The sequence below is a fragment of the Carettochelys insculpta genome, chromosome 2, assembly GCF_033958435.1.
Source record: "Carettochelys insculpta isolate YL-2023 chromosome 2, ASM3395843v1, whole genome shotgun sequence".
Lineage (NCBI taxonomy): Eukaryota > Metazoa > Chordata > Testudines > Carettochelyidae > Carettochelys > Carettochelys insculpta.
This window is the reverse complement of record NC_134138.1, coordinates 109,654,077-109,678,291: the sequence shown is the minus strand read 5'-3', so window position 1 is coordinate 109,678,291 and position 24,215 is coordinate 109,654,077. Positions and strand designations below refer to the sequence as shown.

The window sequence follows — 24,215 nt, the reverse complement described above, 5'->3', positions numbered from 1 at the left end:
AGTTACTTGAACTGGGTGCCGGGATGCTACTGTACCACCATGCATGAAGGAGGGAGGGATAGCTCTGTGGTTTGAGCATGGGCCTACTAAACCCAGAGTTGTGAGCTCAGCCCTTGAGGGGACCACTTAGGGATCTGGGACAAATCAATTAAAAAAAATCTGTCAGAGATGGTGATAAGACCTTCAGAGAAGGCAGGAGACTGGACCTGAAGACCTCTGAAGGCCCCTTCCAGCTCTATGAGATAGGTATATCTCCATGCACTTTATAACCCAGACATAAGGTTTCCACTGTTCCAGCATCACCCAGGAAGTACCATCTCTACCCCCTTCTAAATCCTCACTGCTCAGATGTCCGATGTCAGCTCAAGAAACCCTTTTACCCTCCTGTAGATTGGAATGGTTCTTCCACCAGCAAGACTTTCTGTGTCTGCAGAGGCGGGACAGAGTTGGTGCAAAGGGCCTTGGTTGGATATTTACTGGTATGAATTTGACCTTTAATTTCCAATGCCACAGTGGTAAGGCACTCATACATTCATTTGAAAGTGCACAAAGGTACTTGTCCTGAACAGGTTTTACTCTAAGAGTTCATCTACACGAGAAGCATCTGTCGACAAAAGTGACTGTCAGAAGGGATTTCCCAGCAAAATTTCTGTTGCCAGAGTGCGTCTACACATAAAAGCAGATTGAAAGAGCAATCCGCTCTGTTGACAGAGAGCAGCCAGACTGCCTGGCCCTCTCTCGATAGAATGGCTGACTGTGAGCTCTGCAAACAAGGCTGCCTGGTGAATCAGAAGCCCTCTCTGTGGACAAAAGGGCCTCGGAGCATCTACACAGCTGTTTTGTGGACAGAAAACTACCAAGAAAGGTGTTATACCTGAAGAGGGAGAGGTATAACGCTGCTGGTGGATGTGCTGGGTTTTGTCAACTAACTGTCGACAAAGCACATTTGTAGATGCTCCATGGGTTTTTCCAACAAAAATCCAGTTTTGCTGGAAAAAACCCTCTAGTGTAGTAGATGTAGCCTAGGAGAAAAGTAGTGTTCCCCTGGCTTGCCAGGTAATGACAGCATGCTGCAGGCAAGTGAATCGTTTCCAGTACTTCCAAGTCCAGAAATACCTCCTGCACAGGGTATTTTTTTTTATGCAAAGGTCTGCTCTTTTCATTGTGCAAACAATGTGATTGCTGGTTTGACACTGCAGGCTACACTGGTTTTATGAAGGATTAAATGCCACCTGAGACATATTTATCCTAAATAAATCACAAATGGTAAACTGCAGCATGTCAGTGTCAACACCCTGTACTGCAGCAGAAAGGTTAGCCATACAGGGCTCAGCACAGCTAAGAATTAGCATCCAAGCTGCAAGACCAAAGGCTACAGTTAACAGGAGAAATGATCAAGAAGAAATATTTCCACTGAAAAACATTCCCGGTTTGAACATCTGTGAGAGTCTTGCACAGGGCCATCATTTTGTAAAGGTCACCTTTATCCTGATAACAAACGGGAGCTGATCCTGTCACTGTTTGCTGAAGACAGTATTTAAGAGTAAGTGAACAGCTTGTCACCTATAAGAAAGATGAGCAAGTCAAACTCAGCTAATTATGAATCTCAGTGTCTAACTTGAAATTTACTTTTTTGGGGGGTCTGACACAGATACAATCTTAATGCCTAGGAGGGAAAAAAAAAGATGAAAAGCCAGCAGGATCTTCTAGCCCCAGAGAGAGGCTCCTTTTCTATTCAACTCCCTTAGAAAATACACTTTTTAAACAGATGCTTCAAGAAGAAACTATTGTTTCACCTCTTTCCAACTTTCTTACACTTCACGATTTTAAGATATAAAACCTGATGGAAAATGCAGTTACCTCTAGAGGCTGCATGGTTTATACCCTGAACACTTAGACAATTATATTAAGCATGCATGAGGCACACTTCAGAAATTAGATTTTTTTTTATCTCTCTATATCTACCCAGAGAAAGGGGAAGAGAAAATGGGCAGACATAACTGAGAGCATTTGTTTTTCTGCGGCTGAATGCCAATGTTGTTTATTGCTTAATATTCAAAATCATGATGCTTCTTTTTAATGCTAACATTTTATTTGAAAGAACCCCCCAAGAAACCCAACCAAACCCTCTCACCAATTTATATTTTACAATTTCTTTTTTCAAAGAAACAAAAGCAGTTGTATCAAGAAACAAATCTTTTCAACATGAACTTGCATTTAACAGTTGCAGATTATCCACAACTAGATAACTGACAGTCTGGTCTAAGCAAGAGATACAAGGTCACCTTTTTTCTACTTATTAATGTCAATGTCAGAATTTTCATAAAAAATCCTTAGTATTTCAAAAAGTCATTCACAAAATGAACTGCAAAATGGTATTTATATGAAGCGCTATTTGTAAGAAAAGCAAAACATTGACAGTGACAATATTGTTTCTCAAAATGCACATTTCATAAGCAGGATTTTTATATCTGAAATTAAGTTGAAAATGACAGGCATTAAGCTTTTTCTAAACCAAGAGGGGGTGTGGGGTTTTTTTGCTTAATATATGTATCAAGACTTTTCTAAAGTGTAGCTTTTAGAGGCCTCTCTTATGCACAGTCCAAAGCAAAACTATGGAAGAATTAACTATAGTTAAGGAAAAGTGATCCTCAGACACAAATTTAGAAAGGGCCATTATGCTGAGGTGTTTTTGACCAGGGACATTGTAGAGAAAGACTTCAGAAAATCAAATGTCAGCTTTTCTACCCTGGAAGAAGAGAGAACAACACTTGTAGCATCTAACTTTTCTTATAAATTGTCACCTCATATTTCTCACGTGGTGTGGTTTTGATTTTTTAAAAATTTTTGCTCACAAAATGTATATATAAAGTAAAAAAAAAATAACTTTAGCATAATCACAAAAACAGAGAGACAAGGCAAAAAACCAAGAAACCACACTAAACTCACAAAATAATCCTAACCAAACCAGAATCATATCTGACTTATTGGCAGGGGAGGAAGGAGATGGGATTTATCCATTTTCTTATAATATTATGCCCATTAATCATACTTAGATCTAATTTTTGTCCATTGTAATAAGATGATAATACCTTTCTGTATACTTTTCCCAGTAGCTGACATTAGCCTCAAACAGTAAGGCTAGCACCTGGGTGGAGGAATATGATATTACAAAGGTTTTACAAATTAAGTTCAGGAAACATAGTGCCTCTATATGTCTATTAATTTTCTAAGAAACAATTCTTCATGCTTCTTGTAGTTCATTACTATCTTTCTGGCCCTGAATTACGGCTGCTTGGGAGCCACTCTCTGTATAAATGACCATACTAGTTAATTGTTCTCCTGTTTCATCCAGGGATGCGGCTTCAGCATTTATAGCTGTACCAGTTTCCAACACTTCTTGAGACTCAGATGTTTCTATCACAGTGTGTGAGTACACACCAGTGTCATCCTGCAAATCTTGTGGTAATTCTGTTACAATATAATGGGTTGGCCCTTCAGAGAAGTTCCCATGAGAATCCTGAACCATGGCTTGAGCTATTTCTTCTGTGACAATGATCTGTGAGATTTCTCCATCAGACTCAACTAAATCCATGTGCTCACTCTGGACACTGAGTCCATGTCTACCGGTTTCCTGCATTATTATTTGAGACCCTTCTCCAGCCACCATGTGTACTGTTCCTTCCTCATTTACAATGACCTGAGTGACGCCTTCTTTCATCAGCTGGTCTGCGGCAGCCGTGTCACACACTGCAAACTGTAGTACTCCTTGCACCATTTTCTTGAAGGCCGCTTGAGCTCTCTCTTGAGATGCAATTAGAGTAGATGGGTGAATGACCTGTGTCACTACTTCCATCGGTTGTATATCTTCCTGAGTCCCTTGAACTTCATGGAACATCTGTATTTCTTGTGTCTCTGTATCATTTGGATTATTGTCTCTCTCCTGATTTGGCATTTGTAACAAATCTTTGTGGCTAGGCCTGGTTCTGTCGAGGGGTCCAGTTTTGTTTTCCACTTCACCCAGTTCTGTAACAGCACACAGGAGGGCATCTAATGCAGAGGAAGCATCTGGAGGATGTGCTGCAGCTTCTGATGCATCTAAAACTTCCTGTCTCATAATCTGTTGTACGACCGCACTACTGGAGTCAGAAATTGCATTGATTGGAACATCTGCCTCAATATCAGTTCCTTCTACAGAGCTTTCCACCACTACCACTTGTGTCGCACCACCTGAAAACTGCTCAGTGAGTATTTGTCCTGGAGCCATTCCACTCACGTGAGAACCATTTTGACTTGTGGCTATAACTTGCCCATCTTCTGTGATATGCACCACCCTTGCCACCTGCCCAGCCATTGCCAAAGTCTGAAGGGTAGCTGCTGCTGTTTCCTCCACGGAGGCATCAATTGCAAAGTCACCATCGTATCCTTGAATAATGATAACTTGCTGCACTTGTTCAGCTGATTGGCATTGTCTTCTGCTACTTCGAAGGGCCTTCTCTTTAACTGGAGAAATTTCTCCCAGGGCTGCTGCAGTGAAAGGACTGGTGGTTTCCACAAAGGTTGCTCCCTGACCCTTCAGTCGGCATTCATAAGACTTGGATACAATGCCTAGAAAATACAAATAGTCTGTTAATAAGGAATTGTGGCAAATATTTGTAATTCGCTATTTTAAATACAAAAAAAATTTTCAATGCAATTTTTAAATTTCACTGGCACAGAGGTGTAATCAACAATGGAACAAAACCAGTTTACATGTTTTCCAATTTGTTTAGAGGTCCAAATAATTATTGCTGTTAACAATTCTTCAGAGTACTAACAATCTGATTTTGTTATTTTTAAAACATTCCACGTTAAGCAGCATATAAATACAGCATACAATTAAAAACCATTAACACCTTCAAAAGAAACATATCTGTAGCACTACTCTTTTTTGTAATTAATCATATTTGTCTGTATGACATTAAGCACAGCTGGGTGTAAGAATGTGCAACAGATCCTTTTCAGTATTCTGGTTTTCTTGCTAAAGTAATGACCATGCTTTTGTTTTGATGCATTAATTTCCTCCTGAGTCCTCATCCCAGGTCCTTTCCTGACATTATTAACTGGTCTAGTTAGCTGAAGGCCTCAATCTGAACAGTGTTTGATATAAATATGCTAGCGTTGAATTGTTTCTTGACTGTTTCCATATAGAAGTGTCTCAATTTATAAATAAAAATATGTTTGTTTTCCACTACTGTTTCCAAGATCCCACTCAGATTTTGAGAGCAATTGCAAGTTCTGGTCCTTCTCATGCCTCATCACCAATGACTAGGGCCCTACCAAAAACTCATTGACTGTCAAATCTGGTCTTTCTCATGGGGACTATAGGCACCCCAGCCAACACTCCTATCTTGTGCCAGGCTGCAGCTGCTAGCTCCAGCATTGCTGGAAAGGGACAGAAATGTCTCTTTATTTTGCCGGGGCTGGTCTTGGGGCCAGGTCAGACCCACCTCCAGGACCCTCTCCCAGCTTCCAGAAGCTCTGCATCCCCAGTCTGTTTCCTGTACCCATCACTCCTCAGGCATGTGTGGAGGAGTCAATCTACAGGGATCAGCCACGTAGTTTCTTTCAGCTAAGTGACATTACCAGATGTGGGTCCGTCCACCTAGGATGGCCCCTGCAGCAGAAGGGGAAGGAAGTACTATCCCTCCACAGCGTAGTGCATGGTAGGAACTACCAGCTGCAGTGAACCCTACCAACAGCACTGGAGCCTGGGGGGAGGAGCAAGGGCCATGCCTTCCCCTGCTTTTTAAGAGTGGCCTAGCTTGCGGGGAGGGAGGGGGCTGAGGGACAACAGCAGGGTCATGACATTTGCAAGGGTTTGGTGCTGAGAACCCTCGAGAATGTTGAATTTTGCAAATATCTTTTTACCATTACCTCCATGCTGCAAAAAAATGTCATGGATAACCAGGATGATCTTGAGCCCCTAAAGATGGATAGTTCTGGCAGCAAGCAGCCCCAGGAGGCCATGAGGTAAACCTCACAACAAAGTCCTTTTTGCATGTCCCCAACCTCTGAGCTTCTGAGGGTCTGGATGATTCAGTTCCCTCTGGGCCTGGGCTTGCCGCCTGTGGAAATGTAAAGAGAACTAACTGCCTCCTGGTGCATGCTCAGGGTTCCCTCCCGGAGCAGGAGGGTAACTTCAAATGGGATCCATCGCCCGCTCATGACATCAAAGTGGTCCTGCTTTTCAGGGCTAAGGAAAGCGTGGCCCATGGTGGGCAGGGCTCAGGCCATTTCTGGGTCTTGCCTGGAACCCACAGTCCAGTCAAACAGGCCAAAGGAGCACAGCTGCTGTCACGAGACTCTAGTGTACTTTTGCTCTGCTTGATATCTGCAGTGGCCCCATTCAAAAATGAATTTGATGAGCTGCTCGCAAATAACTGAATTCGCAAATGTTAAATTCAGCCATGTCAGGACTTCACTGTAGAGGGTGGCATTGCTGTCTCCCCCCAAATTGCAATTCTCAGGCAGGTGCATACCAGCTCCAGCACTTTGCGGTGCAGGTGTGCTTACCAGTTCCCTTGCCATGACACATAGCCCCTGCTAGTGCTGCTCTATGCCTGATGGAGGCTTTCAGTTAGGGTGCACGCTCCCCCAAACCATACCCATTTTATATAGTGGGGACATGGCCCACACCCCCATGGTTCTGGTGCAAGTGCCCCCCAACACTTCTACAAAGATTCTGGCACCCTTGCCCCCAATGGTCAGGGGCTCCAGGGACCTTGTGTTGCCTCTGTGTGTGTGTGTGTGTGTGTGTGTGTGTAACCACAGGGCCTTGGGTGCTTCATCACCTATAAAGCTAGTCCCCGCAAAAGTGATGCCCCCATACCATGTGACCCTCATGTCTATGTTATCTGCTGCTCTTTGAGTGCCCATCTCCAAAGGAAGTGCCTCTGTCCGCAGCAGCGCAGAAGTAGTACTGTTTCAACCCCCCTTGTGAAACTGTCTTCTGGTTTAGGACCTTCATGGTTATAACACCTGAAGTTTCAGCTGTAAACATTTGAAGCTATGAAAAAAGACGATATTTAAAACACTATGGGCCATGACGTTGACCAAAACGGTCTGTGAATTTGGTAGGGCCCTATCATTGACAAAGGTTCTGCGCAAAATAATACCCTAGTTACAGCTGTTTGCCCCTCTTGCCTTCAGTGTAATTGCACAGGTATGGCCGACAGGCTCTTCTGCGGATGCAGAAGATGGAAGAGAACACAGGGTGTTCTCACTTAGCTGAGTTGCCTGTGCAGGGCTAACAGATGCAACAACAGTAGTAAAATCTTATTTTTGTTACTAAAGAGAGCAGCCAGGACTCTGCATGTTAACAAGGAGCTGGCCTTTTATGTAGCCAAGGCTCAGTTTTACAGTTCAGAGTTAGACATTCTCTTTCAGATACTGAAGCTCTGAGTTACCGAATGGCACAACTGCTTTCCCACCTCACAGACCGAGCAAGTGGCTCCTAGACCAGGACTTAGAGGGCTCAACCTTCTGAAGAGCTGTGCCCATTGGTCCTTGTCTCATAAAGCACTGACACGAGTGCTTAAAGTCAAAAAGACTCATTGCTTAAAGTCAAGCATGTGCTTCAGTGCTTTGCTGGATTGGGGCCGAAGTGCTCAGTGTCTTGCAGCAACATCGTGCCTCAAGAACCTGGCACATTAAGATAATACTTGTACTCAAAAGACTGGGCTGGACATGATCTTTATTTTTCTTTCCTTGAAACTTCAAAGCTTATGCAGGATAATTACACTGCACAACCCATGCACGAAGCTTGTTAAACTGAGAGACGGCAGATCAGCTTCAGCAACCTAAACTGGAGTGAGACAAGCTTCTTCATCTTAGCTTGCAAGGTAGGAAGGAGCTTTAATGGTTCTCTTTGGAAAGGAAAATTAACAGATTAAACTGTTGAATATTTGCAAGTGATACTGCATCTGACACATGCCATTAAGTTACATTTTGGGAGGGATAAGCTATGGTGATATCATTATTATTTATCATTGTTATACTTTTCTCTCTGTGGGCCCTGTTACACACATAAGAATCCCACCCAAAAAGAGAAAAATAGGAGGTGGAAATCAATATAAAAGTATAATTATCAAAATCATTTTAACACATCCAGGTTTTATAGTCACATAAGAGAGTTGTAATTGACTCACTCAGGTGGTTGTCTTTCTTTCTTGCTTTTTTTTTTTTTTATTTACAGTGACGTGATACAAGATGACTCGGAGTGATAAGGCACAAAAGCAAACTAAATCTACAAATCATAAGTTTTCACTGGAAATAGCAGAAACCACACCACCATTGCTCTTAGAAATAAGGTAATTTAGATACAGCAGAGATCAAATAGTCATCACACTTACGGAAAGGTCCAGTGTGGGGTTGTGTGTGTGGGAGAAAAAAAGCACCTTGTTCTTATTCTTTAAAATAAATGCAGTATCTGTGAATCTATGCAACTCCCATCTTTGCTCTGCAATTGAATGGAAAGTCTCCTGGGTGTAGAGTTATCCAGTGAGTTCCTTGCAGCACTGATAATTATGCCATTCTGACTGCTTACTTAATCTATTTGAATCCAGAGGTGAGTTAAGCCACTTCCTGGCCATTAAAGTAAACTACATGGGTAAATACTGCTGTCAGTAAGGGGTGTGATGAAGCTTAACTACACCAACATCTTAACCTCAGCTCGGCGCAACCCCAGCTATTCCATCACAGTTCATAAAAGCGATTGCAGGTCCATCTTTTGATTCAGCAATTTAATAACTTCGAGTGCTGTCAGTATTGCTTTGAAAAATGGCCCCTATAAAATGTAACAGCCTCAATCAGATTGTAAAAGATTCACCCGCTGAAGATTCTTCCATTTCAACTATAATGAATTAATGTTGAGCTATGTAGAAGTTCAAGTGTCATTTAAACTAATGTGAATCTGTACTGCAACTTTAAATTTTAACTGGACTATGACCAAGAATTCACTGGGAACATCAGTTTCAATTTTAGTGATCTTCATGGTAAATGTGAACTGTGTACTTTATGGTGTTTCTTTAGTTTTGAATGTGAACAGTCAACTAGGGGAGATATTTAGGAAACTATGTTGTAAGGATTTGTTGTTATAATGTTGGGACAACACAGCTCTATAACGGGCACTGCTATGGACCATCTTATATTATGTAATAAAAACGTCAAATAACTAGACTGTATGTAGCAGAAAGTCCGTTGTATTACTGAAGTCAGACACCCCCTCCAAAACAAAAGGGGAATGGGAAAGGGAGGGGAAGAGAAAGGGGAAGTATTACTTGTCAGACAAACACATGCTAAAACCAAATTTACATTAATATTGGGAAAAATTTACTTGTTGGCTGATTGCATGCCATCACAAATAGAAAAGACACACAGAATAGACAGTGAAAGAACAAAACACAATGATGCAAGAGCTCATATGCAGAAAAATTGCAAAGAGGTGTTTCATATCTAGGGGTACAATGATCAGAGAACTGGTTTCTCTCCAAGATGCCTGTTATTGTAACAGAGGCATTATTTATTAGCAGGAGTCCTTAGTGACTGTTATTTTTATATTTGAAAATATCAAGATTTAAATATTAAATCCATAGTTCCAGGTTATTGAAATTCTCATATATCACAAGCATCCCCAAATATGGCCAAAATATGCTTTGATGTTTAATATGCTTTTGGGAAACCACAAATAAGGTTTAGTACTTTTCCTCTTTTACTCAATACCTGACTACTTTCTTTTGTGTCTTGGTGTTGTTCCTTTGTTACTGTCATCATTTTGCTCCCCACCTTCCCGAATAAATATCTTATTCTTTTGTTAAGCTTACATTTAATTAAAATGTACAGGATTTGTGCAGTAAACTCGAATGAAACAAATAAAACAAGAGCCCCTCTCTTGAAGGCATACGTTGTGAATGAAAAATGTCATTACAGACTAAAAAATTTTGCAGTAAACAGGGCCTACAGAGAGAAGTTTCCCCTGTAATGACATCCATAAAATACACAAATGGCACTTTTAGTACCATCCTGAATATGGCATTTTCTGTGCTCTACACACAATCTAAATGGTTTGATCATAGAGCATAATACTCCATTGGGTTTATAGAACAATCAATGTTCCATAAAATGATGTATTTATCCAATAGTAGGCTCAGCAGTTACTGGTGTATGACATTGTAGGACACTGGCTTTGTACTGTTCAGCAGCACACATGCTGGCTGTAAAACTTATCTAACACTACTTCAACAACTTCATCTCATCTGTGTCAAGTAATTTGTTGAAGCCTCAGCTTGGTTTAAAAAAACTTGTAATAAAAATTCATAGAATTTTCAAGAGAATGAAAGCTGATGACAATAGAAAGGTCACATTGTGTCTCTACTAAAGGGGTCAAGGGTCATTTGCAGTTCTAAAACAGAAAGTAGATTTCATGCATCGTGTAGCAGGTAAAGATGGCATTAAAGAGACTTGTCTCAGAAAGAAATGCGTAACGTGTTAGGAAAGTCTGGGCTAATACTGCATGGAAACCACTACTGTGTACTTACCAGGCATCCTTTTAGACTTCTAAGCTTTTTCCAAAACTTGTGTTATGTGGTTTTACACAGTGACAATAAGCCTACCCTACCCTTCACAATGCACTCACCAAAAATGAGGTATTAAATTGTAGGTGAAATAATGAGCTACTTAAATGTGACACTATAAATCATCTGTGTTTGTACAGTAACGTATAGAGTTATTTCTCCTGATCTGTTAAACTTTTGTCAGGGCTGATATGGAGATTCTTATTCAGCAATGCCAGATGGTTTTCCTCTTCAATTCCAAGGTATGCCTTATCCACAAATACAAATATTTAATAAATATATTTAAATGAAATCATATTATTAAAGAAAACTAACAAGTCAGAGCTACCCTTTAACATCAAAACATTTTACATGTTTCTCCTATGAAATCCAATAAAATTCCATGAATTCAATGAAATACAACCTTTTGGAACTTTAAAAGGTAAGAGATAAATTAACCCTACAACAACCATCACGAATAGGTTTTGCAAGTCAAATCAATATTAATAATTGCACTCAGAATTGGTTCTTTCTCTTAGGAAATAATTTGTTCAAAAGTTAGTATGATATATTGTATGATATACTAATATCAACTCTTCAAAGGCAACCTTGACTAATTTAGGGATGATGAAACTCCACTAAAAATCCTAGGGAAGCCTCCACTGACTAATAGGAGCTAGGTCAGTTCTTTGATGTACTCAGTATCGATACATATAAGACCAAACAGATTTTCTTTGTAAACCACTATTTTCATTCATTTATTTGCAGTTTATGAACTGGTGTATAGTGTACCATTTCCAAAGATTATAACCAAAAATGGGTTTGGCTTGTCCTTTTACAGATGCCTGTTTCTGCTCTTCAAATGCAAAACCAGCTATCTTCATTTTTTTCGAGGCCTGCGGTCCAGCATAGACATATGAGACAACGGAAGTGTGTGTGTTTGAAAGTTAGGCACCTTCATAAAAGAGGTTTGAAAATGCTGCTGAGAAGCTCTCATTTATGAGAAGTACAGGTGTTCAGCAGCTCTTAAAATCTGGACATTTTTACTCAGCCAGCTAAACCTGGACTTGGGTAAAATTAAGTAGCTTTAAGCAATTACCCAACATTTTGGCCCAGATGTATTCAGAATATAAAGGAAACTAATTAAACATATTTCTAAGAGTTATCATTTGAAACCTTGCTAATACATATCTGCTGTGAGTACCTTTGTCATTCTAAACATTTGCATTCATGTTAATTGCTCCATTGGTATGAAAAGATGTAAATTAGTAAGAATGTGTTACAAAACCTCATGTATGGAAGCCATTACAGTTTACTGGCATGGTGGTACTTTATACCTAAATGAAAATTTACAATGTGGGTTAAACCAAAATATTTGTAAACTATGTAAATGTGTGTGAATGGAACAACCCAAAATGGCTCTGCAGAAGCTATTATATTCAGGAAGACAGTATATGCTAGTAATGCAGTCCAAACATGTTCCTGTACAGCGAGTCATATCAACTTCAAAAAAAACATAAAAAAATCAAAGAATTTAAAACTGATACAATGCAAATATCATGATTCCTTCCACTTTGATGTTTTTATTATAAAATTAAATAACAAGAATAAATTTCAAATAATATTAAGAAGTCACTTTAAACCTAACGAGCAAAACTTGTGCTTAAGCCTGAGACTCAAAATATCTCCTAATATCTTCTAGTTTGCTCATCAACCCACTCTACTATGCTTAGATATTTTCAAGGTCTGCCAAGAATTGCTTGCTGCAGCATAACATTTTACCTTTAGAGTGCGAGCTTGCTTTCTTCTGCTGCTTTGGAACATTTAAGGACTGTCTGAACTGCTTTTTTAAGTTCATAAATTAAATGGGGATGGAGTTCCCTTTTTTTTTTTTTTAAATCTTATCTATGCTGCTGGAAGGATATATGGCAATTATGGGGCTAGTGCAATGAGAGCCAAAGACTAAGACCTGAGAAATTCAGAAGGGAAGGGATATTTGGTAAGATTGTTTTGTGTTTGGCTTTTTTATCCCTTTCCAATCAGGTGACTACTTAACCCACAGCAAAAAAGCTTTGTTTTTTTAAGTTCTAAAATTTAGCACCTGGAAACACGGCCAGATCTTTGCAGACTATCTCCAGGTGCTGCATTAGCCACGGTTTGAGAACAAGGGACATAGAATTTATTTAGTTTTTTTCTTTCAATCACTTCACTACAGCTGGAAAATGAATTGGTCGCAACAATTCAACCATAATCCAAACTTCAGAATGTACCGCCAATGCTTGGGCAAGTTGGAGGACTATGTCTTGTGGACATAACATGTTAGGCAGCATCGAATGTATTAAAACACTAGAATTGCCACCCTGGCAGAAAATGGCTGGAAAATCCGTCCAGGTTTTCATAGAGCTGATTCTACAGTTTATTTATTGCCTAACATGAAACCATGGAGCACCACTGATCATTAGTATTTCAGCAGGATTGTATGGTTTTCATGTATATACACACGTTGAGCACGGATTTACAACCTTTTATTTATCAAAGGCTATGTCTACACTGCACTTTTGTCATTAAAACTTTTGTCACTCAGGGGTGTGAAAATACCACCTTCCCGAATGACTAAATGATAATAAAAATAACCTGTGTGGACAGCAGTTCGCTGGCAGGAAATGCTTTCCCAGTGATGAAGCTATTGCCCCTTGTGGAGGGAGGTTTTATTCTGTTATCTGGAGAGCCCTTTCCTGGTGACAGAGAGTGGCTGAACTGAGTAGCTTACAAGTACATGCTTGTAGTGGCACAGCTGCACAGTTGTATGGTGCACAGTGTAGGCATATCCAAAGTTAGTACTTATAGTGGTAGTTTCAATGGCCAAAAGGACTAACCAGGTAGCTTACACAATGTGTTATGTTGGCCCTAGGGATAAAGAATTCTCACACTGAGCGGTCTCTTCAAGCATTTAACCCAATGTATGTAGAAACTCAGAAAAGAACTGACACAATATCTAATATAGTGACAGAAAGATAGCCATGTTAGTCTGTACTTCCCACCCCCTGTCTCCCTGCCATCCCTCTGCTCTTCTGATGTGCCAACCTGGATAACAATTTTTCTGACCTGTCAACCTTGATAACAATTTTTGGACCTCTGTGCTTTATACATTGAGCCTATTCTGGTATGGCTATGATCTGAAGAAGTGAGTCTGTCCCACAAAAGCTCATTAGCTAATAAATTATTTTGTTAGTCTTTAAAGTGCCACGACTGTTTTTTATTTTAATATCTAACATAAAACATCTACGAAAAACCAGTATATTTAAAAAAAAAAAGGATACAAAGAACAACTATATTACCCTAGCAGACCCCTGAAAAGTAAGTGTTATTGATTTTCCTTTCTTTCTTTTGATTTGCACACTCATTCAGTAAAAGAGGAACACCTGTTCATTGCTTGAGGGTGCTTCTTGACACACTTGAAAAGCACAGCCGTTTTAGGTGAGCCTGTTGCATGTGAAATAGAACAATAAGTTTCCCTAAGTATTTTTTTCTAGGTAAGGCAACAGAAACGATCACTTATTTCTTGGTAGTCATATTTGTGTTTCATTTATAAATGCATCTATGTTACTGAGTATTGTCATATCTTTCCAGAGTAAACTACAGGAAATAATCCATTTGTCTTCATTGTAGACACTTTTGCATGTATGGTAGAAAACAAACCGCTATTCAATAACTGCACAGAGGCACCATTAAAATCAAATTTACAGTAAACAGAACCTGCAGCTGGGGTAAAACACTAGCTGTTAGTATTTTAATTATCAGCGAAGCTTTCGGAGGTCTAACATCTGCTCATAGCCAAATGACAGCAGCTGCTTGTGTACACTTAAAACAATGTGAATTTCTTCTATAAATATTAAAATGAATAGTATGTTGTGTGTTCATCACGGCTATATTCCTATTAAGCTGCTTATGTCTATAGGGCATTTTGAACTTCTTTCTTGTGGCAAATTCATAAAGGGCTGACCTCTTCAAAAGAATAAGAGCCAAAGACAGCAAAAATATTTGAGTCTGTAAATTGAAAATGTTTAGAGACAGTATTAGAGGTCACCTTCTGCCAAGATGTTACCAGTAAATGTTAACAAAAACAGCAGCAATAAGTTTTGATCATTGTGCTCTCTAGTAACTTCAAGGACAGCACTCCTCAGAATTCACAGTGTCAGGAGTCTAAAGGATGGATTGTATTGGAAGTTAGAAACTCAAAGAAACAGATAGCAATTTAAAGCATTATCTAATTAAGCAAACTGTCCTGTTTCAAATATCTGAATTATTTGAAGAGGGGAGTGCATGGTGACTGTCATTCAGCTTTACAGACTACACCAGCATTGTACTGGCAAGAACTTGCATCCAGATACAGAGGTAGTCTGTGGGAAAGAAGGAACTATGTTGCTAGGCAAAGGTATTTGAGGTTTGGGGGGAGAGTTCCAGTTAGGATAAACTTTACAGCCTGGGCTGAGGTTTCTTAACTTCAGTACCAACTTCAGTAGGGGTGTCCCTCTGATGCTCCCACCTGCTAAGAAGTGATTTCATCAGGCCTCTGTTTCAAGGCAAGATAAAGATGACACCACACTCTAGTTACTATAGTAGATGAAAACAAATTCCAAGATGGTGCATCCTGGTGCCTTTGGTTTCACTTTGCAACAACTCCCAGAAACAAAGGCTGTGTCTACACTAGCTCCCAACTGTGAAGGGAGCACGGTAAGTAGGGTGTTGGGAGATTACTAATGAAGTGCTGCGGTGCATATGCATCACTTCATTAGGCTAATTCTCCCCCGCAGCAACTTCAAAGTGGCAAACTTCAAAGTGCCAGCTTGCATGTAGCTGCGGCTAACCCGCGGGTACTTCAAAGCCCCTTTACTCCTCAAAATTTTAATGGTGCCTCTGTTTAGTTACTGAACAGTGGTTTGTTTTCTACCATACATACAAAAGTATATACAATAAAGACAAATGGATTATTTCCTGTAATTTACAAAATTTTGATGAGTAACGGGACTTTGCAGTAGTCCAGGCACTTTGAAGTACCGGCGGGTTAGCCATGGCTACACGCAAGCTGGCTCTTAATGTTTGCCGCTTCAAAGTTGCTGCAGGGGGAGAATTAGCTTAATGAAGTACTGCACATGCATTGCAGTATTTCATTAGTAATCTCCTGACACCCTACTAACCACGCTCCCTTCAAAGTTGGGAGCTGGTGTAGACACAGCCAAAGTGTGCCTATGAAGAAGGTTCCAGTTCTTTGTCTTTGTGGTGCTTAGGGCAAGGCCCATAGCTAATATATTGATGGGTCACAGGTTTTAATGCCAGAACACACCAGTTCGGTCATGTAGTCAGACAAAGTTGATACAATCCCATGATCTGAAAAAAAGGACAAACCCCTTTGACACTTAATCTGTAACCAATAGGCAGGATCCACTGCTAGTGTACTTGTCCCCTGAATAAGTTTATGGTTCAAAATGAGGTAAAGCGAGATCTTGAAGGAGCAAAATCTATTCTGAGGATCAGCTGTTGGAGACAGATGAAATCTGTGAGTTTCCTGGCAGCTTTCAGGGAAAATTTTGTTAATCTGATTGAACAGTCTACCAATGACTGGTAGGACAGCATATTTTTATTTCTCTGCTATTTCTATAAGTGCCCCTAAAAGCCCTATTCAATCACAACGGGCACTGTGAACTACAGCAAGTTAAGCAAAAGAATGTGCAAGGAGCAAGGTAGGGTGCCAGGTTGGGAAATCAGGCTGAAACTGACAGACTGTGAGATGTATCTTTTATCACAGGGTTTGGATATGTGGAGGTAGAGACAGGGCTCTTTCTTTTCACAGCAGCACCTGCAAATACGTATACAGTGAAACTGGTCAAGATCCTGGTTAATTCCTACATGCTTCCACTCAGCTCCAAAGCTGTGGCATTTTGGCGATGAAGAATTTTCATGTTACAATTTAGATAAAAGCGTTCTAATTGCTGAAGAACAAGAAGAGGCATTCACATGAGTTCAAAACTTTAAATTGTGAAGGGTTACTTACACCAATGAGGACACTGATGGAAACTAAATAAATTAGTACCAGAGGGGTAACCATATTAGTCTGTATCTGCAAAAACAATGACAAGTCCTGTGGCACCTTAGAATGTGGCCATTTCTACACAGGCCACTTCCTTCAGAAGTGGCATGCTAATACACAGAGCGAAAGATGCTAATGATGCACGGATGCAAATTCCCCACACCTCATTAGCATAATGTCATGTGATTTGTAGTCTGGAAGACCGTTCTTCCGGACTCCAAAATGTTGTGAAGACGTGCGGCCCCGGGGTAGCTTCCAGAAGGGCGTGCTTCTTCCGGAGGCCCCTTCTTCCCAAATGGCAGCAAAAAAGGACACTGCAATTTTGGATTACACACTCAAAAACATCACGTCACATAGCAGATTATTAACAAGCAGCTTTTATAAAGCTCCCATACAACTACACCTGAAATATACCACTTACTTCTTGGCATCTGTTTACCAGAAAGATATGGACAATCTGGAGGCAAGCATTCAGAAAAACAGCAGAAAAATAATCAGAGGACAGACTTATACAGCAAGATTAAAAGATCTAAATCTAAATATCTGAGATATGTATCTCAGCAAAGAATCCCTTGCAATCAGGAAGATTCCAAAGGAACAGTTATCTCAATGACATTACATTTCTTTATAGAAAGAAAAAAGGAAATTACACATTCAGACATTTGCTCAGAAGTAAGTGTACCGGTAACCTAAGCTGACAAGTCCAAGTAAATCCAGTTTTAAGTCTGATAATTTTGTCTCTAACATGTTCCTGTGACTAAGTGTTGCTCTCACAACCAAATGCAGTTTTATAACAAAATATTAAATACCTGGGCTTCTAAATACACATCTAGACATCTAAAAAACCTGGTCTGTTTTCCAGTGGTGCTGAGCACATGCATCTCTAATTAAAAGCTGTCCATTTAAAAATAGTAGAGTGAAAGGGCCTATATAACTAGATAGATACATAGAGCTATCGGTGCAACTCACAGCCAAAAATTTTACTCTCAAACTAACCTGTCAGATAGGACAGATATCCTCCATTTACATGTAGGGGACTGAGACACAAAAAGGTGTCTTGCCCAGCTGATTTTCCCAGGGCCACACAAGACAGTATTAGAGGCAGGAAAACTAGGTCTACCAGATCCCACTTCAGTAGCTTAACCATAAGACCTCCCTTTCTCAAAGGAGCTGGATTGTCAGTCCTAGACAGTGAAGTACTCCAGTTATTCACTGGACAAGTAAAGCACCTGCATGATCCTTGCAAATTTCTTGACAATGCCCCAGTCCTGCTTTTATGAAGAGAGAGTAGTTCAATGTCCATATATGCCTAAATGAAAAAAGAAATTTTCGTATCTCTGCTGAGAATCCACAGCCAAAATGTCCATCACACCAACTGTGTAACTATGGCAAAAATGGTCCCAGTCCACCAAGTTAGGTGGTAAAAATTTTCAGGTCCTGATTCAGCAGTCCATCCCTATTCAGAAAAGCACTTAATTTTAGGCATGTGCTTAAGTTCCACTGACTTCAATGAGACTTAAGTATGTGCTTATGTTTATAGCTAAACAAGTGTTTCAATATTTACTGAATTGAAGCCTCAAAAATACCTAGTCTGGGACATATCAAATTGGTGGCTGAAGCTGTTTAGCTTAAGCAGAGAACCAAGGCAGTGAAGACCAGCTCCAAAGCGCAGCAATACAAAAGGTGGCATAAAGTGACTTTTGCCCTGAGCCAAGTACAGTTCATCCAGACTAGAGAACCTGGCCCTAAACAGGTGCAGTGACTGCTGGAATATACTGTAAATACATCCATTCATTTCCATGTGAAATACCATCTATCCTAAATGATGACTAAAGGCTTATTTTTTTCAAAGGGTTAAAGAAAATTACACTGACTTATTCAGCAATAACAAGAAGTCCTGTGGCACCTTATAGACCAACAGATATTTTAGAGCATTAGCTTTCCTGGGCAAGAACCCGCTTCTTCAGGTCTTTCCCATGAAAGCTTATGCTCCAAAATATCTGTTAGTCTATAAGGTGCCAAAGGACTTGCTGTTTTTGAAGATACAGACTAACTTGGCTACTTCTCTGATACTTATCAAGTAATGTAAATTTGTCCAACAAAAACACCTGTATGTAACACATAGGCTATTTCAATGAATAACGTCTACACGTCCTCCAGGGCTGCCAACGTCGATGTTCAACATCGACGTTGCGCAGCACCACATCGAAATAGGCGCAGCGAGGGAACGTCTACACGCCACAGTAGCACACATCGAAATAAGGGTGCCAGGCACAGCTGCAGACAGGGTCACAGGGCGGACTCAACAGCCAGCTGCTCCCTTAAAGGGCCCCTCCCAGACACACTTGCACTAAACAGCACAAGATACACAGAGCCGACAACGAGTTGCAGACCCTGTGCATGCAGCATGAATCCCCCGCTGCAGCAGCAGCAGCCAGAAGCCCTGGGCTAAGGGCTGCTGCACACGGTGACCATAGAGCCCCGCACGGGCTGGAGAGACAGCGTCTCTCAACCCCCCAGCTGATGGCTGCCATGGAGGACCCCACAATTTCGACGTTGCGGGACACGGATTGTCTACACGGTCCCTACTTCGACGTTGAACGTCGAAGTAGGGCGCTATTCCGATCCCCTCATGAGGTTAGCGACTTCGACGTCTCGCCGCCTAACGTCGAAGTTAACTTCGAAATAGCGCCCGACGCGTGTAGCCGCGACGGGTGCTATTTCGAAGTTAGTGCCGCTACTTCGAAGTAGCGTGCACGTGTAGACACAGCTATACTGCTATATTTAAGAAGAGTTTATAGGGATGAGGAAAATGTCATGTCAGTCAAGTATGGTAAAGGGTCAAAGTTACAAAAATCTCTTCTAATTTTGCCAACCCCTCCTTTGCAACTGGGTATTTGCACCATCAAATCAGAGCAAATGATGCCAAATGAAAGATTGTAAAGTGGTTTAATATGTTTTATATATATTGTCATTTGTAGCAAAAAAGACGGTCCTGTAAGCACCAAAATAAGTTCTTCAGGCATTGAAAATGCTGCAGCAATGTACAATATCCTCTCTCCTCTCTTCCCACCACATATTCCTGTGCAATTTCTTCTTTTATCAAGTGGAGCTGCATACCAAGAGAGCATGTAACTGTGCTGCTTCATGACCTGCACAGACTGCCTGGCAACTTACAGCCCTAAATGGTTTGAGACCTGGTTACCTGACAGATTGCCTTTTCCCCCGCAATAGTGCTGCAGCTGGGATCAGCGGACACACACAAGCTCCGACCAGCCCTCCCTTGGTATTCTTCCTTTATGGGATTGTTTCTATAATGAAAAACCCATGCTTGGATGCTCTGGCCAATTTACCACAAAAAACACTACTCCCTTCTACCATCCCATGCCCCAAAATAACAAATATTATATTGTTGTTCTGTAGATTAATGGGCTAATCCTGGCATTTCAACCCAAATGGGTTTACAACAACTGCATTTAGATGTGTGTGGCTTCAAATAAAATTACTGCTGATGAATTTGAATGCAGATTCACAAAGCATTAAAACAAACCACGTTTAAACTCGCTGCTTCATCAGATGAAAATATTGTGCATTAAGCAGGGAATACCCATTCGTGAAAATAATGAAAACTGACACCAATCTAATAAAATCATTACAGGTTCTGGGACTTAAACAAGCCATACTCTTGCTTCTGCTATCTGATTAAATGCTTCTTTGCAGTTCACTTTTGATCTGTAATTCAAAACCACATTGCTTTAGTCTTTGAGCCCTAAGCACTAATATGGCTAAGGGGCTCTTAGTCAAAATTCTGGGGGCAAAGAGTTGCATATAAAATAGGCGGGGAGGGAGCAGGAAAAGCAGGTTCAGCTGAGAACAAGGAGCACAGTAGTGGAAGCAGTTAGATGAAACAAGGATTACAGACTCTGACCAGCAAGCGTTCATTAAACAATCACATGAATAGCACTGCGCAGAACAAAATGCAACGATGATACAATCTGGCACTTTTGTTTTATAAAGCTGGCACAGTTGGCTTTGTCACTCTGCAGGCTTCGTTTTTATGAAACCTCAACCACCTCCACTTTGCATCACGTTTGCAGACAAGTGGCTTAAGTGCAGCAGGGCAATGGATCGCCAACTATTTCTGCAAATGTCCCAAATGGAGCCAGCAAAAATAATCTAAGTATATTCTGTATGATAATCTGGATGCCTGGAGTTGTATCAAAACAATATGCTTTGATAGTTCTCCCATTAACCCCCATTAGCCATTTAAACTGAACAAGATTTCATTTTCAGTCAAATGATGTCATTCTAGCACAAAAGTTTTCAATGGATTCATCACAGCAGTGCTCCTCTGTATGATCAAACTGAAAACAAGACAACACCCCTCACGTACACAGGCATTGCTAATAATGCTCCATCCTGCTACCCACTCAATGCAGTGTAAGCTCTTTGCTGCAGCAGGATCTGCCCCAATTTGCAGTATGTGCTATAAAAGGAGATGAATTTGCTAATTCTCATTTGAAGGACTGCTGGAAAAGTTTGGGTTTAATAAGTGGCTAGAATGCAAGAAAATAAAAGGGACACTGCAGTAGCTTTTTTAAAAATTAAATATCACTGTTGTTTCATGTCTGTACGCAGCTAACTTACCATACTTTAAAATAAAGGACTCAGACCTGTCAGCGAGATTTTAAGATAGGTGAATGTTAACTGCTCAGCCCATCACATCATAAGATGTTTTCACTACAATTTACCACCCATGGCTGGCCTGCAACAGCTGATTGAGCCTAGGAAGGCTTAGACTGCTTGCTGGTAAAACTGCTGTGTAGACATTCAGGCTAAGGGTAAGTTTTCACAGAACAGTTATTTCAAAATAATGATGCTAGCATCTACACAACAACAACAACAAAAAACATTTGAAACAGTGGCTGTCTTATTTCAAAATTGGTAACCCTCATTTCATAGGAATATCACTTATTTCAAAATAAGCCATAGTGTGCCCAATGGCTCTATTTCAAAATAGGCTGGATGTGTGAAGAGGTTGAATTTTGAAATAGCAAAATGTTATTTCAAAATGCAGTTTTGTGTGTATCTGTGTTATTTCAAAATAAGCTGTTTCAGAATAGCTATTCTGGAATAAATTATTTCAGAATAAGGCTGCTGTGAAGACATTCCTGGAGACTGCAGCCTAAACTCTGGGACCCTTCAAGAGGGGAGAGGAGTCCAGAGGGGCCAGGGACTACAGCCTGAGTGCAACCATCAACCCTGCAATTAAAGATCCCCATAGCTGGAGTCAGCTCATACAGGCCAGCTGCAGGCACTACATTGCAGTGTAGACATCTCTTTATGGGAGATGTCCTCCCATAGTTGTACAGGCAGATGGTGGGAACACTGTAAAGGAAATGTAGCCATATTTAGACTTCCTTAGCTACAGAGATGGTTAATCTGAAACAGACCCTGGAGTGCACTAAGCCTTTCCGTCTTTCAACTGTTTAGGTCAAAAATTTCAAAGGTGATTGCCAAAAGCGAGGCATACAAATGTGTACTTGCTCTATGGGGCATCTATACTGGGCACCAGACTATATGGTATGGTAAAGCATACGAAAGGACTGTGCTTTATAAAGAGCTCTAACCACCCTCTGTAGACCCTGCTGGCATTCATGTGAACGTAGTTCTGTAGGCAGTCATATTACAGTAGTAACCTGTAATAGTCACATGAACTGGGTACCTTTGAGCTTATACTAACAAGGCAGTTAGAGAACAACACATTGAAGAGCTTTAAAATCACACTCTTTTAGTGTCTTTCCCAGACTGAGTAGAGGAGCCCTAACTAACATTATGTATCTCCATTCCTCAGCCAACATCTAGTCAAGATTGAATTGCACGTGCCAGTGTCTAGTCCAGCTCTACCCAGCTCATGAATGAAGAGACAATAAGCAGGTTGGGGGAAGCAGCGGGAAGATATGGTGTAAGTAATATCAGTCTCTTTGACTTGGGGCTACGTCTACACTACAGTGATCCGTTAACAGAAGAGATCTGCTCACAAAACTTCTGTTGACAGATTAATGGACTGACTGGAGCATAAGCTTTTGTGGGCAAAGACCCACTTTATCACATGCATCTGACGAAGTGGGTCTTTGCCCACAAAAGCTTATGCTCCAAAATATCTGCTAGTCTATAAGGTGCCACAGGACTTGTTGTTTATGTGGATACAGACTAACATGGCTACCCTGACACTAGTTGACAGATTGCAGCCACACATGAGAGCACATCGCTGTTGATCCGCTCAGTTGACAGAGAACGGCTGGACTGCCCAGCTGCTCTCTTGATAGAACGGCCAACTGGAAGCACAGCAGACATGACTGCCTGGTGACCTGGAAACCCTGTCTGTCAACAGAGGTCCCCTGGATTGGCCACATGGCTTTTTTGACAACAGAGAAAGGCATTCTGCCTCATGGAGGAGAAGCAAAGGCTGTCAACAAAAGTGCCGAGTTCTGTCGACATTATGTTAACAGAACGCATTTTTAGTATGGACACTCCATGAGTTTTGTCAACAAAACTCTATAATGTAGATGTAGCTCAGGAGTAAATCTGCCATTGGTTGCCAGGATTTGCAAATGAGAGGTGACTGATAATCATATCACAAGAGTGACCCTGTCAGCTTTTTATCATCTTTATCTGGCTAGAGGTTGTGTACTTTCCTTTTGGATGCAGGCCTTCACACTGTTAGCTATGCTTTTGTTACCTCAAAGATCAGATGCGCTGTATATGGGACAACACTAGCCAGACACTGAAGGTAAAATCCTGGTGTAGTAGGGTGCCTCTCTAAAGTCAATGGCAAAATTCCCCTTGACTTCAGGACTTTAGTGGGGCAGGATTTCACATAGAATCAGATTCAGAATGCAGCAGCTCCCTTAGGCTATGTCTACACAGCAGCCCTATAAGCTATTCCAGAAGAGCTATTTCAAAACAGAGCTGCTACATACAAAAATGTATGTTGAAATAGCACTTAGCTGTTTTGAAATAAATAGTCTGCACACAGAGGGCTTATTCCTAAACAGCGTCTATTTCAAAATGGCTACTTTGAAATAAGTGCTATTCTGAACCTTACTAGCACCTATTTCGAAACAGACATTTAGAAATAGGAGCTATTCCTCCTGAAATGAGGTTTACTGATTTCAAAATAATGCACCCGCTATTTCAAATTTATTGCAAAATAGTGGGTGCATAGTGTAAATGACAGCAAAGTTATTTCAAAATAGTGGATGTTATCTCAAAATAACTAGGCTGTGTGGCTGTAGCCTTTCTGAGCAAGGCACCTCATAGGTTGCATAAGATACGAGTTTTCTGGGAAGTAGTAACAGAGAGATAGCCATGCTAGTCTATATACTATCAAAACAAAAAAGCAGTAAAGTAGCACTTTAAAAGACTAACAAAATGGCTGCCTAAAGGTCTGCGCACAGCATTTAAAGTTTTGCTTATGACTTACAAAACCCTAAATCATTTGAGACCTGAGGGAAAGCCTCTTTGCCAGGCCC

General features: G+C 40.7%; 1 protein-coding gene across 2 annotated transcripts in view; it reads right to left on the bottom strand.

Annotated features, from left to right (window-relative positions):
- Window positions 1-2,030: 2,030 nt before the first annotated feature.
- Window positions 2,031-24,215, bottom strand: part of ZNF407 (zinc finger protein 407) — a 431,800-nt gene continuing 409,615 nt past the window's right edge. For both annotated transcript variants that reach the window (XM_074987526.1, XM_074987527.1), the window contains one exon: window positions 2,031-4,608. In XM_074987526.1, coding sequence (XP_074843627.1) covers window positions 3,245-4,608 — 1,364 coding nt within the window. In that variant the 3' untranslated portion in view covers window positions 2,031-3,244. The remainder of the gene's footprint in view (window positions 4,609-24,215) is intronic.